General features: G+C 46.1%; 1 protein-coding gene across 1 annotated transcript; it reads left to right on the top strand.

The window, feature by feature from the left end:
• Positions 1-6450: 6450 nt before the first annotated feature.
• LOC146019809 (apoptosis-associated speck-like protein containing a CARD) lies at positions 6451-12496 on the top strand. Its single transcript, XM_083152379.1, has 3 exons — positions 6451-7163; positions 11926-11982; positions 12361-12496. Exons 1-3 carry the CDS (start codon positions 6887-6889, stop codon positions 12480-12482), a joined length of 456 nt encoding a protein of 151 aa, XP_083008505.1. The 5' UTR covers positions 6451-6886; the 3' UTR covers positions 12483-12496.
• Positions 12497-13002: the final 506 nt, after the last annotated feature.

Genomic DNA, 13002 nt, shown 5'->3' with positions numbered 1-13002 from the left:
ACTGTGCGCCGGCGGGTCAGTGCCGAAAGACTGCACGGGAATGAGCCGCGTCACCCAGACTTATACAGAGCCACTTCAGCAAGGACACCACTCAGCATCTAGCCTCGCAGCCGCCCCAGTAAGGGATCTCAACCGGCCGTTCTCTGATTGGCTGAGAGAGCTCTCAGCCAATCAAAGAACGGCCGGTCATTTGACAGGTATTTTAAAAATCTAATAGCCGCCACTGCGCGTCCCGTCCCTGCTGCTGCTATTTGTTATCACATGCCCGGCCAGGTCAGCCAGCAGCACTCGCCGCACCCGGCACCACGTCCCCTCCCGACTCCCACAGCGCTGCTGATATATATGAACATCACCGCCCGGCCAGGTCAGCACTCCCCGGCGCTCAGGGACATGCTGCCCGCCCCACTGCTCCCCCGGTGTCTGCATGCATATGCCTGGGCAGGCATATGCATACAGGGAGCTCGGACGTGATCGTATGTACTGACCGTCTGACCTCCCTGATCCGGTCTGATGCGCACGGGACTGTGCATCGGATCAGATATCACACACCTGCGATTTTGGGCCGATTTCACCCGATTATCTGCACAAAGTGCCGAAATCGGATGAAATCGTCCCAAAATCGGACAGTGTATGGGGGCCTTAAGATTGCTTTGTATCAGGTTGCTAGATTGGAGTACAGACCCATACTTTTTTCTTCGGACTACCTTACTACATTTATGTTACAGTACATGATCTCTGGGGATCAATCACGTACTTAGCAGAACATAGGTATATCACAGTGACAGGAACAGCAACAGAAACCTTGGGGCCCTGTACAATGATGGGTCCCCCACCTAATCCCAAATCCACACAATCCTCTTCTGCATGAGCCTCATTTAACCTTTCGCTGCTCCAGATCCTGCTTTCAGGTGTGGACTTCTGTCATTCTCAGTCCTGCTGGCTCCGGGTGTGGTACAGGGTTCCGACAGTCGGGATCCCTCCAGACATTAGCCCAACATCGGGATCCCAACTGGCAGAACTCAGACAGCGTGGCAAGCGCAACAAAGCCCCTGGCGGGCTCGCTGCGCTCGCCACGCTGTGGATACAGTGGCTCGCTATACTCGCCACCTATTCTATTCTCCTGGCTGCTGCTTCCTGCTTGTTCTCGGCTGCTGCTGACCTGTCACTTTCACAAAAGAACACAGAGCACTATGAGCAGGCAGGGCAGGTCATTCGCAGAGCGTGGAACAGATGACCCGCGCATGTGCAGTAAAAGTACAGGAACCAGGGACTAAGGCCACAGCACCAGTGACGAGTATGGCTGTGCGCCTGTGGGCCCAGGCCGTGCACACACTCAGAGTAGACGGCTCCGAGCGGCAGGGCGCACACACAGTTGTCGGCAGGGGCACACAGTCAGTCAGACTCAGCCACACACAGATGGTGCACAGTAGACGGCCGGGCCGCGAGGGTCACTGATGGGGCATGGAAGCTCTGGTACCCTTTAGATCATTGGGGCCCGTCATACTTGTCCCCCTTAAACCCCCTGTCGCTGGCCCTGTCTATAACTTTCTCATGTTTTATACCACATGCCAATTACACCGTGAATTACTCACAAGCAGGCTTTATTATACTAGGGAATTTAACACACTCATTAAACATCTAATTGTTTACCACCACTTGCCTCTAACGAGCCCTAGCACAACTAAGCTAATTGCTTTACTAGACGCACATTATCTATTGGTTCCATCTTTGAACCAAATTCCCAGTTGCATAGCGTATACTGAAAACTCACTTCCCAGTGCATAGCGTATTTATTTAAAGCTCGCTGCAAGACTGGAAACTATATTTTGGTCTAATAAAACAGGCCTGATCGTCCAACATTTTCTTAAAAATTATTTAATAAAAAGAAGTTTTATTCTAAATCACGTTATACAAATTTCAAGAGTGCCCCACAAAAAGAGTCTTTTAGAGTAAATATGAAAAATATAAATACAACGTATAAATACAAAATATATAACTACAACATATAAATACAAAATATATAACTACAACTACAACATATAAATACAAAATATATAACTACAACATATAAATACAAAATATATAACTACAACATATAAATACAAAATATATAACTACAACGTATAAATACAAAATATATAACTACAACTACAACGTATAAATACAAATATATAACTACAACATATAAATACAAAATATATAACTACAACGTATAAATACAAAATATATAACTACAACTACAGCGTATAAATACAAATATATAACTACAACATATAAATACAAAATATATAACTACAACATATAAATACAAAATATATAACTGTAACATATAAATACAAAATATATAACTTCAACGTATAAATACAAAATATATAACTACAACATATAAATACAAAATATATAACTACAACATATAAATACAAAATATATAACTACAACATATAAATACAAAATAAATTACATGAAGTTAAATATGAACTAGTGGATTTTCCTTTTAATAGAACCCCTATCTGATGCGGCTACAGTGAGCACGCCCACACTGTACTTGGCATAGGATATACCACAGTGTATATAAGGATGTATGTGTACATGTGGGTACAGAGCTGCATGTCTTATCCACAAAGATGTAAAACAGACGTTTTCCCCAAACATCAGCTAGAATTATTATTTGTTTTAATTACTTTCACTTGTAAGCTTCCCTCCTTTTTGAGCTTCCTCTGACTAGCTCAATGAGTAGAGTGTTTGACTGGAATGCAACAGGTCATGTCTTTGAATCATGGGTAAGGCAGTGTATTGAAATTTGTTAGATACTAAAGGGTACTGTAAATAAATAAAAAATAACTCTCAGTAAAGTGCACGAGTGTGGTATAAATCTATCTACACTGCTCAAAAAATATATAAAGGGAACACTTAAACCACACAATGCAACTCTAAGTCAATCACACTTCTGTGAAATCCAACTGTCCACTTAGGAAGCAACACTGATTGACAATCAATTTCGCATGCTGTTGTGCAAATGGAATAGACAACAGGTGGAAATTATAGGCAATTAGCAAGACACCCCCAATAAAGGAGATGTTCTGCAGGTGGTGACCACGGACCACTCTCAGCGCCCTGTGCTCTTCACAGATGAAAGCAGGTTCACACTGAGCATGTGACAGACGTGACAAAGTCTGAAGACTCCAAGGAGAACGTTCTGCTGTCTGCAACATCCTCCAGCATGACCGGTTTGGCAGTGGGTGTCGGGTGGCATTTCTTTGGGGGGAGGCAATTTTACACTCACAGGTCGTTAGAGGAAAGTGTTTTTGCCCCCTACTCACCTGCGGCCCTCTTGCATGTTCCTCGGTCTGATCTTCCCCAGGGCATATTAGAGAGACTTTTATTCGCTGATACGTATCGTTCCTGGTTGACCATCAACAGGAAACTAGGTAGAAGTTATCGGAGTACGAAATACGAACCCTTTTGGGGTAACCCCAAATTTCAACCCGGCATGCATGACTCAGGGTTTATGAGATGGAGACTGAAGGGGATCATGGCGATTCGTAAAATTTTCGACCCATGGGGGTCCCTGCTCACGTTCCAGGACTTAGCTGAAAAGTTCTCCCTGCCCCACAGGAAGTTTCTTTATGTACCTTCAGGCCAGATGTTATGCCCAGTCCATGCAATCACCTATGCCCCAACCTACTGTCCCTGACCCATTACACTCGGTATTTATTCTTAGCGCCACAGGGCCATACAGGCTCAAATATCTGTACTCAGATTTGTTGCCGGTGGAATATGACACCATCTGGACAGAAACTGCTGCCAAATGGGCATTAGACATTCCACAAGTGGATTCCCACTTGATTATTACAAAGAAATTAGAACAGACACTCAAGACATTACACTCAGCAATGCTCCAAGAGGTCCATATAAAGACGTTGCATAGAGCCTATATCTCACAGTCCCAAAGGAAATACTTTGTCCCGGGAGACTTGGGGCTATGTTTGAATTGTAAAGGTATATACTAAACCTTTTACCATAATATGGGGGATTTTGGGAGGATTCGAAAGTTTTGGGACAAAGTAACGTGTTTGATTAATGATGTCTGCCATCTACACTTACAGAAAGACCCATTAGCCATGCTTCTGGTAAATTTCTCCAATTGGGACCTACAAGGCAGAAAGACGGTACTGATCCCCTTTGTGACCATTGTTGTCACGGTTGCAAAAAAAATGATTTTACGATGCTGGACATCGTCGGCGCCACCATTTTTATCAGCTGTAAAGGCAACAGCTGATAAAAAAGGCACCCTTTTTTCTGCTAGACAGGAATCTAGGACGAGAGGACACGAGTTTAGATTAGAAGAAAAAAGATTTTGTTCATCTAGAAGAAAATATTTCTTTACAGTCAGAGCCGTCAAACTTTAGAACTCTCTTCCTGGTGAAGTGGTGTCAGCAGACACTATAAATACGTTTAATATAAGGTTGGATAAACCTTAAGGTTGGTTAAAAACATCCACGGGTATGAATAAGTAACATAATCTGTCTTTAAAATATCAGAACATACTATACAACAAGGGATAAGCTACTATAAACATAGGTTGAACTAGATGGATGCAAGTCTTTATTCAGCCTCACCTACTATGTAACTATGTAATGTTACAACTGCTATATATGGACCGAAGATCGTTGGGAGGGGAGGGTGAGGGGTGGTACATGGGGTAGATTAGGTAGGATACAACTGTTTAGCCCGATTAACCCGGGATGTGTTTTCTTCTTTTCTTTTTTCCCCCTATATATTGCAACCTAATAAGTATACTTCTACCGAATCTATAGTCTATATTGGTTTGTGAAAAGACAGAGTAGACGCTATTGTTTATACGTACTGTGTTTATTTGCAATTCCATTCCAAGGGTACAGTGATTGGTGTATGATATTGATATACTGCTGTTGATACCAGTGATGTATTTGTATGTTTTCATAATTCCTTCAATATTGTAAACTAACAGTTTGATTATGACTAAAATGTAAAATAAAGAAAATTGTTAAAAAAAAAAGAGTCAAAGGGTGTCCGGAGAGAAACAGTGCCGGGTAGAGTTGGGGAGAAATAGTGTCTGAGAGGGTGTCGGGAAGAGACAGGGCTAGAGAGAGAGAGAGAGAGAGCACAGGTAAGAGAGAGGGGTTGGAGACTCTGAGAGAGAGCGAGAGAGAGAGAGAGAGAGAGAGAGAGAGAAAGAGAGGAAGTGTGTGAAAAGAAGTGGGGAGGAGAGAGGAGAAAGACTAGGGGCGGAGAGACAGGTGGAGTGAGGGATTGGGCTGAGATGTGCAGGAGGAAAGAGAGCAGGGAAGAAAGAGGGGGAGAGAGCACAGCAGAGAGAGAATATAGATGGCACTGTGTACCTTCTACTTTACCCCCATTACTTACAGGTGCCGCTGTTTACCTTTTAATTACCCCCCGCATACCCAGTAAAGGTGCCGCTATGTACTCTCCCAGGACAGATGACGCTACTTCTGGCAGCACGGTGTGTGTCCTCTCCACGAGTCTTCACCCTGCCGGGTCTCCGCAGCACACCACATGATCTCTGCTGCACTCGGCAGCTGCACAAGCGCCTAGGTCTCCCGAGTCCTCACCACCACGCCTGCTGGTAGATTTATTAAACGTCGATCAGGGGAATCTGCGCTATCCCCGTGCGTTATAGCAGGGGATAGCGCTTCCCCTGATCTATCACACCCGCCGAGCGTTTACTCTAACGCCGGCGGTGTGGGGCAGGAGGCATAGCGCAGGGGCGATATTTTGCACTGCGCCCCTGCCTCCTGCCAGATTTATGAACGGTCAGCATCGCTGACTGTTCCGCCGCCTGCAGCTGTCGACTTCGCCAGCTGCAGACGGCGATGCCTATACCTAACAACAGGGACAGCGCTGTCCCTGCTGCTGGGGCTGAGCTGCGCTGAGATCTCGCGAGACTAGCGAGATCCCGCGCATGCGCAGAAAGCCGTCCGGGGGGGGAAGGAGACGGCGCATCAGTATTAACTGATGCGCTGTCTCCAGGAGGGACATCGCCGGAGGGGGGAGTTAGCGCTCTCCCAGCAGGAACTGTTATAGCGGCGCGATAGGCGCCGCTATAATATTTCTACCCCCTGGTCTCCACATCGCACATCAGGGCAGGAAACGGCACAGGTGCTGGGTCTCCAGAGTCCGCACCACCATGCCAGTCTCCGCACATCAGCACCAGAAATGTGCACAGGTGCTTTTGAAGGAAGCGCTGGGGCTGGTCACTAGAGAGTGATGCTGAGCCCCAGGACAGAGGCAGGACTAGCTGGAGTCTGGACTACCGCTTCGCTTCTACAGTGCTGCCATGTGTTTGGACACGGGACAGTGGCGCTGTCAGCCTGCCACTGCCCGCAGCATTATTCAAAAAATTTAAAGGGTGCAGGGGATTGTTAGCTTGGCCCCGGGTTACTCCACTGCCTGCAGTGCAGCATGGTTTTGCGAGTGAACCAGAATAAGGGCCAGGGTATATGCAGTAACCCCATCATCGGATTTGTACATAAACAAATTTTACAGCTTTCCAGGAATACACGGTATCGTTGCCCAAAGGACTGAGAAACCGGTTATTGTGACCACGCTCTTCTCTCGGACTACTAAACAGCGCTCCAGGCATCGATACTGTATGACAGGGAGAAGACCCTGCTACCTTACTGCTGACACTGCTGAATCTCAAATAACTCTGCCTACACAGTACAACGCTTTACATTCCTGACTTAGACCAGAGAACAAACACACCAGGAAATCCAGCAGTAATTCTTGCTTTCACTTCTATTTCCAGCAAACAACTGGAGATTGAGCTGGAGCTGCCAGGTGGACGTACCCATCTTGCTAGGGTGAAGGCGACATATAGGAAGAGATGGCGAAGACAGTCCGGGATGCCCTGGTGACCGCCCTGGAAAACTTGGACCAGAAGGGACTGAAGAAGTTCAGGAACAAGCTGAATGACTTCCCAATCAAAGAGGGATTTAACAGGATCCCAAGAGGCCAGCTGGAGGACACCGACCCTGATGACGTCGCTAATCTGATTAGTAAATATTACCCAGATCCCTATGGGGTCCAGGTGGCATTGGATGTTCTAGATGCTATAGATGAGAAGAATGTGGCCGCAGAATTCCGGGCAAACCTGAAAAAGGGTAAGAGACCAACTAGACTGGGAGAATAGAAAGAGACTTACCTATTGGGCCTTATTAAGATCTGATCACCGGGGCACATTTTTTAGAAAATGGACAAAACCATGCTGCGCTGCAGGTGGGGCAGATGTAAAATGTGCAGAGAGAGGGTGGGGTGGGTTCAAAATGAAATCTAAATTGCAGTTTAAGAATAAAGCAGCCAGTATTTACCCTGCACAGCAACAATATAACTCACCCAAACGTAACTCTCTCTGCACATGTTACGTCTACCCCACCTGCAGTACAGCATGATTTTGTTCTTTTGCTAAGAAAATGTGCCCTGCGATCAGGTCTGAATTAGGCCCATTATACGATTAGCTTACTTAGAGGTGGTGAAGAATAATGTAGATCATTAAAGCATTGCTGCGACTTTCAGCAAGCTGGAACATCCAGCGAGTCCTAACAGCCGAGACATTGGGGGTTAACCGATGAGGAGTAGCAGGGATTGTGTAACACTAGTTGTGTAGATTCCAGGCACCTCTGCTTGTAACCCCCTCTCTGCTTCCAAGGGTTTTCTCACACTTCTGCCAATGTCATATACTCACAGTGACATAACTATAAAATCAGCACACACACCCCCTCGCCCCACCCCCCACGGTACATTTCGGCAGCCCCCCCCCCATTAATATAAAGCACCCCGCTGGTGCTGCTTGCCGTTGCCACCGCCGTTGATCGTGTGGCCGGGACCCGCAGATCTATGTCACCTTTTTTCTAGGATGCTAGAGGAGGCGGCCTTCTCTAGCATCCTCGAAAAGTGTCTGCTATTAAGGGGGTGGACATTTTGTGTGAGATATTTTTTTCATTGGGAGTGGTGTGGGGTTCCGACGGTCGGGATCCCGACAGTCATTATCCCGACGTCGGGATCCCGACTGCCCGGACTCTTGCGGGCTCGCTGCACTCGCCACGCTGCGGACACGGTGGCTTGCTATGCGAGCCACCTATTCTATTCTCCCTCTATGGGGGTCGTGGACCCCCACGAAGGAAAATAGCAGGTGGTTGTCGGGCACCCGGCTGTCGGCATTTTGACAGTCGGGATCCCGACATCAGGTAAATGACTGTCGGGACCGTGTGCGGCACCCTTTTCATTAGCACTGCAGGAGCCAGCCAGGAGGAGAGCCGGGACTGCAGACAAGTAGATCTGCGGGTCCCGGCCACACACCTGGCGGGGGCAACTGCAAGCAGCGCCAGTGAGGTAAGGCAGGGCAGTGCATTGATAGCCCCGCAGACCCCAGACACCCGCACTTACTCATCGCCTCCCTGCGACCGCGGTGTCTGCGGGGCTATTGTTACGCCACTGTATACTCATATTATATATGCAACATCCACACAAATTTTTTTTTTTTTTTTTTTTAAGAAGACTTTGAATTGTCAGAATTTTTGGAAAATACATTAGTATTTTCCAAATATCGAAAACAAAGATTCATTGTTTCCCCAACAATCATCTATCCCAAAAATCGGAGCTTAAAAATGTATTTTTTTCTGTCTAGATTTAATTACTTATTATATGTAGGAAGACTGTGGATCAAAGTGTCTACAGCGTCTAGGTCGACAGGCACAAGGTCAGCATAGAAAAAAGGTTGACGTGTTTTTCATGTTTTTTGTATTGATGTTGACACCTGTCAACATGGACCCTCAAATAGTGTAGGGCGTACCCGCGCTTGGCTCGCTTCACTTTACCGTTCCCAAGTGTATTCCACCTGCAGGAAAAAGTCCCCAAATTTTTTTTTATGAAAAACTCATGTGTATGCCGGACATATGGGGCCAGATGTAATGACGCCCGAGATTGTCAGCAGTGCGGGATGGTGGCCAAATTTTTTTTAATGGGCTATCACTTAATAGGCAAATACACATGGTGCGAATTCGCCTTGTGAGTTCACTGCGGGTAATAGTGATACATGGCCCCACAACGTCACTATCGCCCGACCAAATAGAATCTGCAGACAAGTAAAGTTTGATTAGGATGCCGCACAAACAGCAGGGGAAATTTACTAAGATCGAATGGGTGTGAATGCAGCCATGTGTACCCATTCGATGTGAAACTTGGTCAATAAATTAGCATTGGGTGATTTTACTATCATCTGAATTCAAGAGTACGAATGAGTACACCATCGTATATGAGTTCTATGGTGGTCGGTACATTTATTAACATTCGTACTGCTAAATTCATCATAAAATACGAATGGAAAATACTCATTTTCCTTCCATATTTTGCTGAAGCCTGCATGGATCAGTCAGATCCGTATGATGTTTCTCTTTTTAAAAAATAGAAAAATAAATAAAAAAGCAGCGTGCACCCCCCCCCCCCCCCCACACACACACACACGAGTATAACTAGCTCTGGGCTATTTGAACCGGTGCTGGTTGTAGAAATACAGTGGGGAAAAATGGGATCACCCTGTATTTCTATAACCAGCACCGGGCCCGGTGGCCCGGTTCTGGTTCCCAAAATACAAGGGTCAAAAGGAGTGAGGGTCCCCCGTATCTTAGAATCCAGCCCTGGGTTTAAACAGCCTGCGGTGTCATCCCACAGCCACGGGCACTTATTACTTAAGGTCCCCTAGCAAAAGCATGATCACCCTGGCGGTTCAGCCCCAGCCATGTGCCTAGTGGAGTGGGAACCTTCTCCCCATATAAACGGGTCCTACCCTCCAGGGCAACCCCAGCCCGAGACTGTACCCTGGTTGATAAAATAGATCAATAGCGACAGATAAAAACATAATTTACAAATATGCACGTGGAATGCTAAAAACATAAAACATGAAGTTCCAGGAAGATGGATGGAGTCTTTCCCAGACTGTTGATTGGAACCTGTAGGTGGTATTTCACAGAGTGCTTCCAGAGGTGCACGCACCCTGTGGGCTCCAAAGGCTGAGGCTGGGCAGAATCCTGGTCCAACAAATAAAAGTCACCAATGGATGGGGAATGCATTTTGAGCCACTGCGGACCCTTTTTCAAGGTTTTGTGAGGGCAGTTTCAGTGGAGTTGAGTGGAGAGGACGGAAGCCAGACTGGAATGGATCAAGCAGGGAGAGGGAGGAAAGAAAGGCAGTAAGGTGGTTATAGACAATGCACTCAAGGAGTTCGGAGGCAAAAGGTAGGAGAGAGATGGGACAGTAGTTGGAGAGAGTGTTAGGATCAAGGGTAGGTTTTAAGAATAGCAGAGACAATGGCATGTGATAGGGCCTAATGGAGAGGTGGTTGGGGTAGAGGACCGGATGAGGGCCATTAATTCCTCTCAAGATACAGGGGAAAATAAAGTTAGCATTGGCTAAATGGATGGGGACAGGTGATTGGGGAATGAAGTATGGAGTCAATTTTGGATGTGAAATAGGTGGCAAAGTCAAGGGCAGATAGTGAGGAAGGGAGACGAGATGGGAGTGGGCAGAGGAGGGAGTTGATGGTGGCAAAGAGCTTCTGGGGGATAGAAGATTGGGATGAGATGAGGTTCTTGATGGATGACTGGAGACAGAAAGGCCAGCACTGTATGATAAGAACATACATTTGAAATGGAGAAAGTCTGCTTTTGAGCGTTATTTCCTCCACTGCCGCTCAGCGGTATGGGAACATTTTTGCAAATATCTGGTGAATTTGGTGTGCTAGGGTTGAGGTGTTGACCTGCGAGGGTGAATAGTGGTCACTGGAGCTAGAGTCAAGAGCAGACGTAAGGGAGGGATTATGGTACTTGTTTCCTAGCACGGTGCCCTTCGCATCGTATACCATAAGACTAAATATGGTATGCGATGCGATATTGTACAATAAAAAATTGTATTGCATCGTATGCCATACAATGCAATGTATACGATTTTTTATTGTACAACTACCCTGATGGGTCCTTACAATGTTAAATGCCCCCCCACTATCAACGCGAACCCTATGCGTGGCGAGCGCAGCGAGCCTGCGAGGGGCGGCGGTACGCGTCCTCCGACCTTTTCCTAACCCCACTATCCACGTCAGCGCGGAGTTGATTTTAGATAGTAAGGCGAGCGCAGCAAGCCACCGAGCCCGAAGCGTGGCGAGCCCAGCGAGCACCGCGAGGGGACGCGGAATACATGTAAAGTAATACGCGTCCCCTCGCTTTGGACTCGGAGGCTCGCTGCGATCGCCACACTATATAAAATCAATTCCATTGGATAGTGGGGGTATGAATAGGTCGGAGGACGCGTACCGCGGGTTCACTTCGCTCGCCAAGCTTTGGGTTCGCGTTGATAGTGGGGGTGGCGTGGGGGTGCCTTTAACATTGTAAGCACCCATTAGGGTGCTTATACAATGAAAAATCGAATCGCATTGCATGCATCGTATGCGGCTATATGGCATGCGATGCGATGCCATCGCATAAGATGCCATAAGATGAAAAAAGTACCGTATTTTTGGAACCAGGACCGGTCCAAGAGTCCGGGGCTGGTTTCGGAAATACGGGGGAACTTTATGGCTGCTTTCTGAACACCAGGATAAACAGGGTCTTGTGAATTTAACCCTTTAAGTGCCAAGTGAATTTGTAAAAATAGGTGTGAAAATTGGCAAACAAACATTTTTATGACCTCTAGTTACCTTATATAGGAAATATAATATTTTTTTACACAACAATTTTTAATTGAATTTATATAACAAATGTGAGCGACTCTGGCATTATTAGCGGATATTTTACGCATCTCTCAGAAGATGTTGGCCCTCAAAGGGTTAATTATTGTCTTGTTTGGCCTTAACCTCTCATTTCTGCGTTATTGTAGTTGGCTTTGAATTTGAAGTGGAGCCCAAGGGAGCTGGTCAAGGAGTGACCCCTAGAGGTAAGCAGTGGAAATGCAGACAGAAAATCCGCCTCTGCTATCTGTACATGGAATAAACTTTAATTGGAATTTTGATATAGACAACAGGAAACAGGGTCGGATTAAGGTAGGGGCGATAAGGGGTGGCCCCCCTACATTAGGGGACCCCACATCAGTGGCAGGCTCGGCTTGGGGGCACGGTGCTAGAAGAGACCTGTAGATAATAAAGCGGGTGCACTCAGAAAACTGCTTAGTGTATCTGTATCTAATTTAATTGATCCCGAATTTTCTGTAAAATCTTATTTCACATAGTTAAAAATTGCAGGTATGGGAGATGAGAACGGTGCGCTTGTCTTGTTTGTGAATTAAAGAAAAATCTATATTTGATTTTCTTTCCAGAGAGAAGAACATCTCAAGTCACACGTTCCACTGTCAATACACAGAAGACAATCACTGAAAGGCGGTACAACAATGTAAAACACAGCAGTCACACAACAAATCATGTGTACAACAAGTCATAACATGTGTACATTCTGTGCGGCAGATTGCAGCTGCACCAACAATAAAGGGCTCAGTAAAGTCCAAGTCCTGGCTCTATGGGTTTTCTTATATTATTTTAAAGTAACAATGCAATACAACAATAACATAAAGCAAATGTGTGTGTGTGTGGGGGGGGGGGCGCGAGAATATGGGAATTAGTCCTGCTCCAGCGGCACGGAGCTCCTACGCTGTATAAAGTATCCATTACTGACAATATATATAAATCTCATAAAATATATGTATATATCAGGGGTTCCCAAACTTTTTAGAATCACGGCACCATAGAGCATCAAAATGTTTTCAAGGCACCCCTAGGCCAAATGCTTCTTATCGAGAAATTCAGAAACAAAATATTAAATGAAGTGCATTGTGTTTATATGTCAGAGTTCTATGGTGATCCTGGTCCACCAAACCAAGGCACCCCTGCAAGGCACCCCTGCAAGGCACCCCAGGGGGCCTAGGCACACAGTTTGGGAACCACTGGTATATATGATAAAGAGA

The sequence above is a fragment of the Crinia signifera genome, chromosome 7, assembly GCF_055691185.1.
Source record: "Crinia signifera chromosome 7, ASM5569118v1, whole genome shotgun sequence".
Taxonomy (NCBI): domain Eukaryota; kingdom Metazoa; phylum Chordata; class Amphibia; order Anura; family Myobatrachidae; genus Crinia; species Crinia signifera.
This window is presented reverse-complemented; position numbering and strand designations above follow the sequence as displayed.

Bases quoted from the DNA above. Each gene is read 5' to 3' on its own strand.
- LOC146019809 (XM_083152379.1), top strand. From the start codon at position 6,887: ATGGCGAAGACAGTCCGGGATGCCCTGGTGACCGCCCTGGAAAACTTG. The intron at 7,164-11,925 runs GTAAGAGACCAA...GCGTTATTGTAG, and splicing joins CCGGGCAAACCTGAAAAAGG to TTGGCTTTGAATTTGAAGTG. The intron at 11,983-12,360 runs GTAAGCAGTGGA...TTTTCTTTCCAG, and splicing joins TCAAGGAGTGACCCCTAGAG to AGAGAAGAACATCTCAAGTC.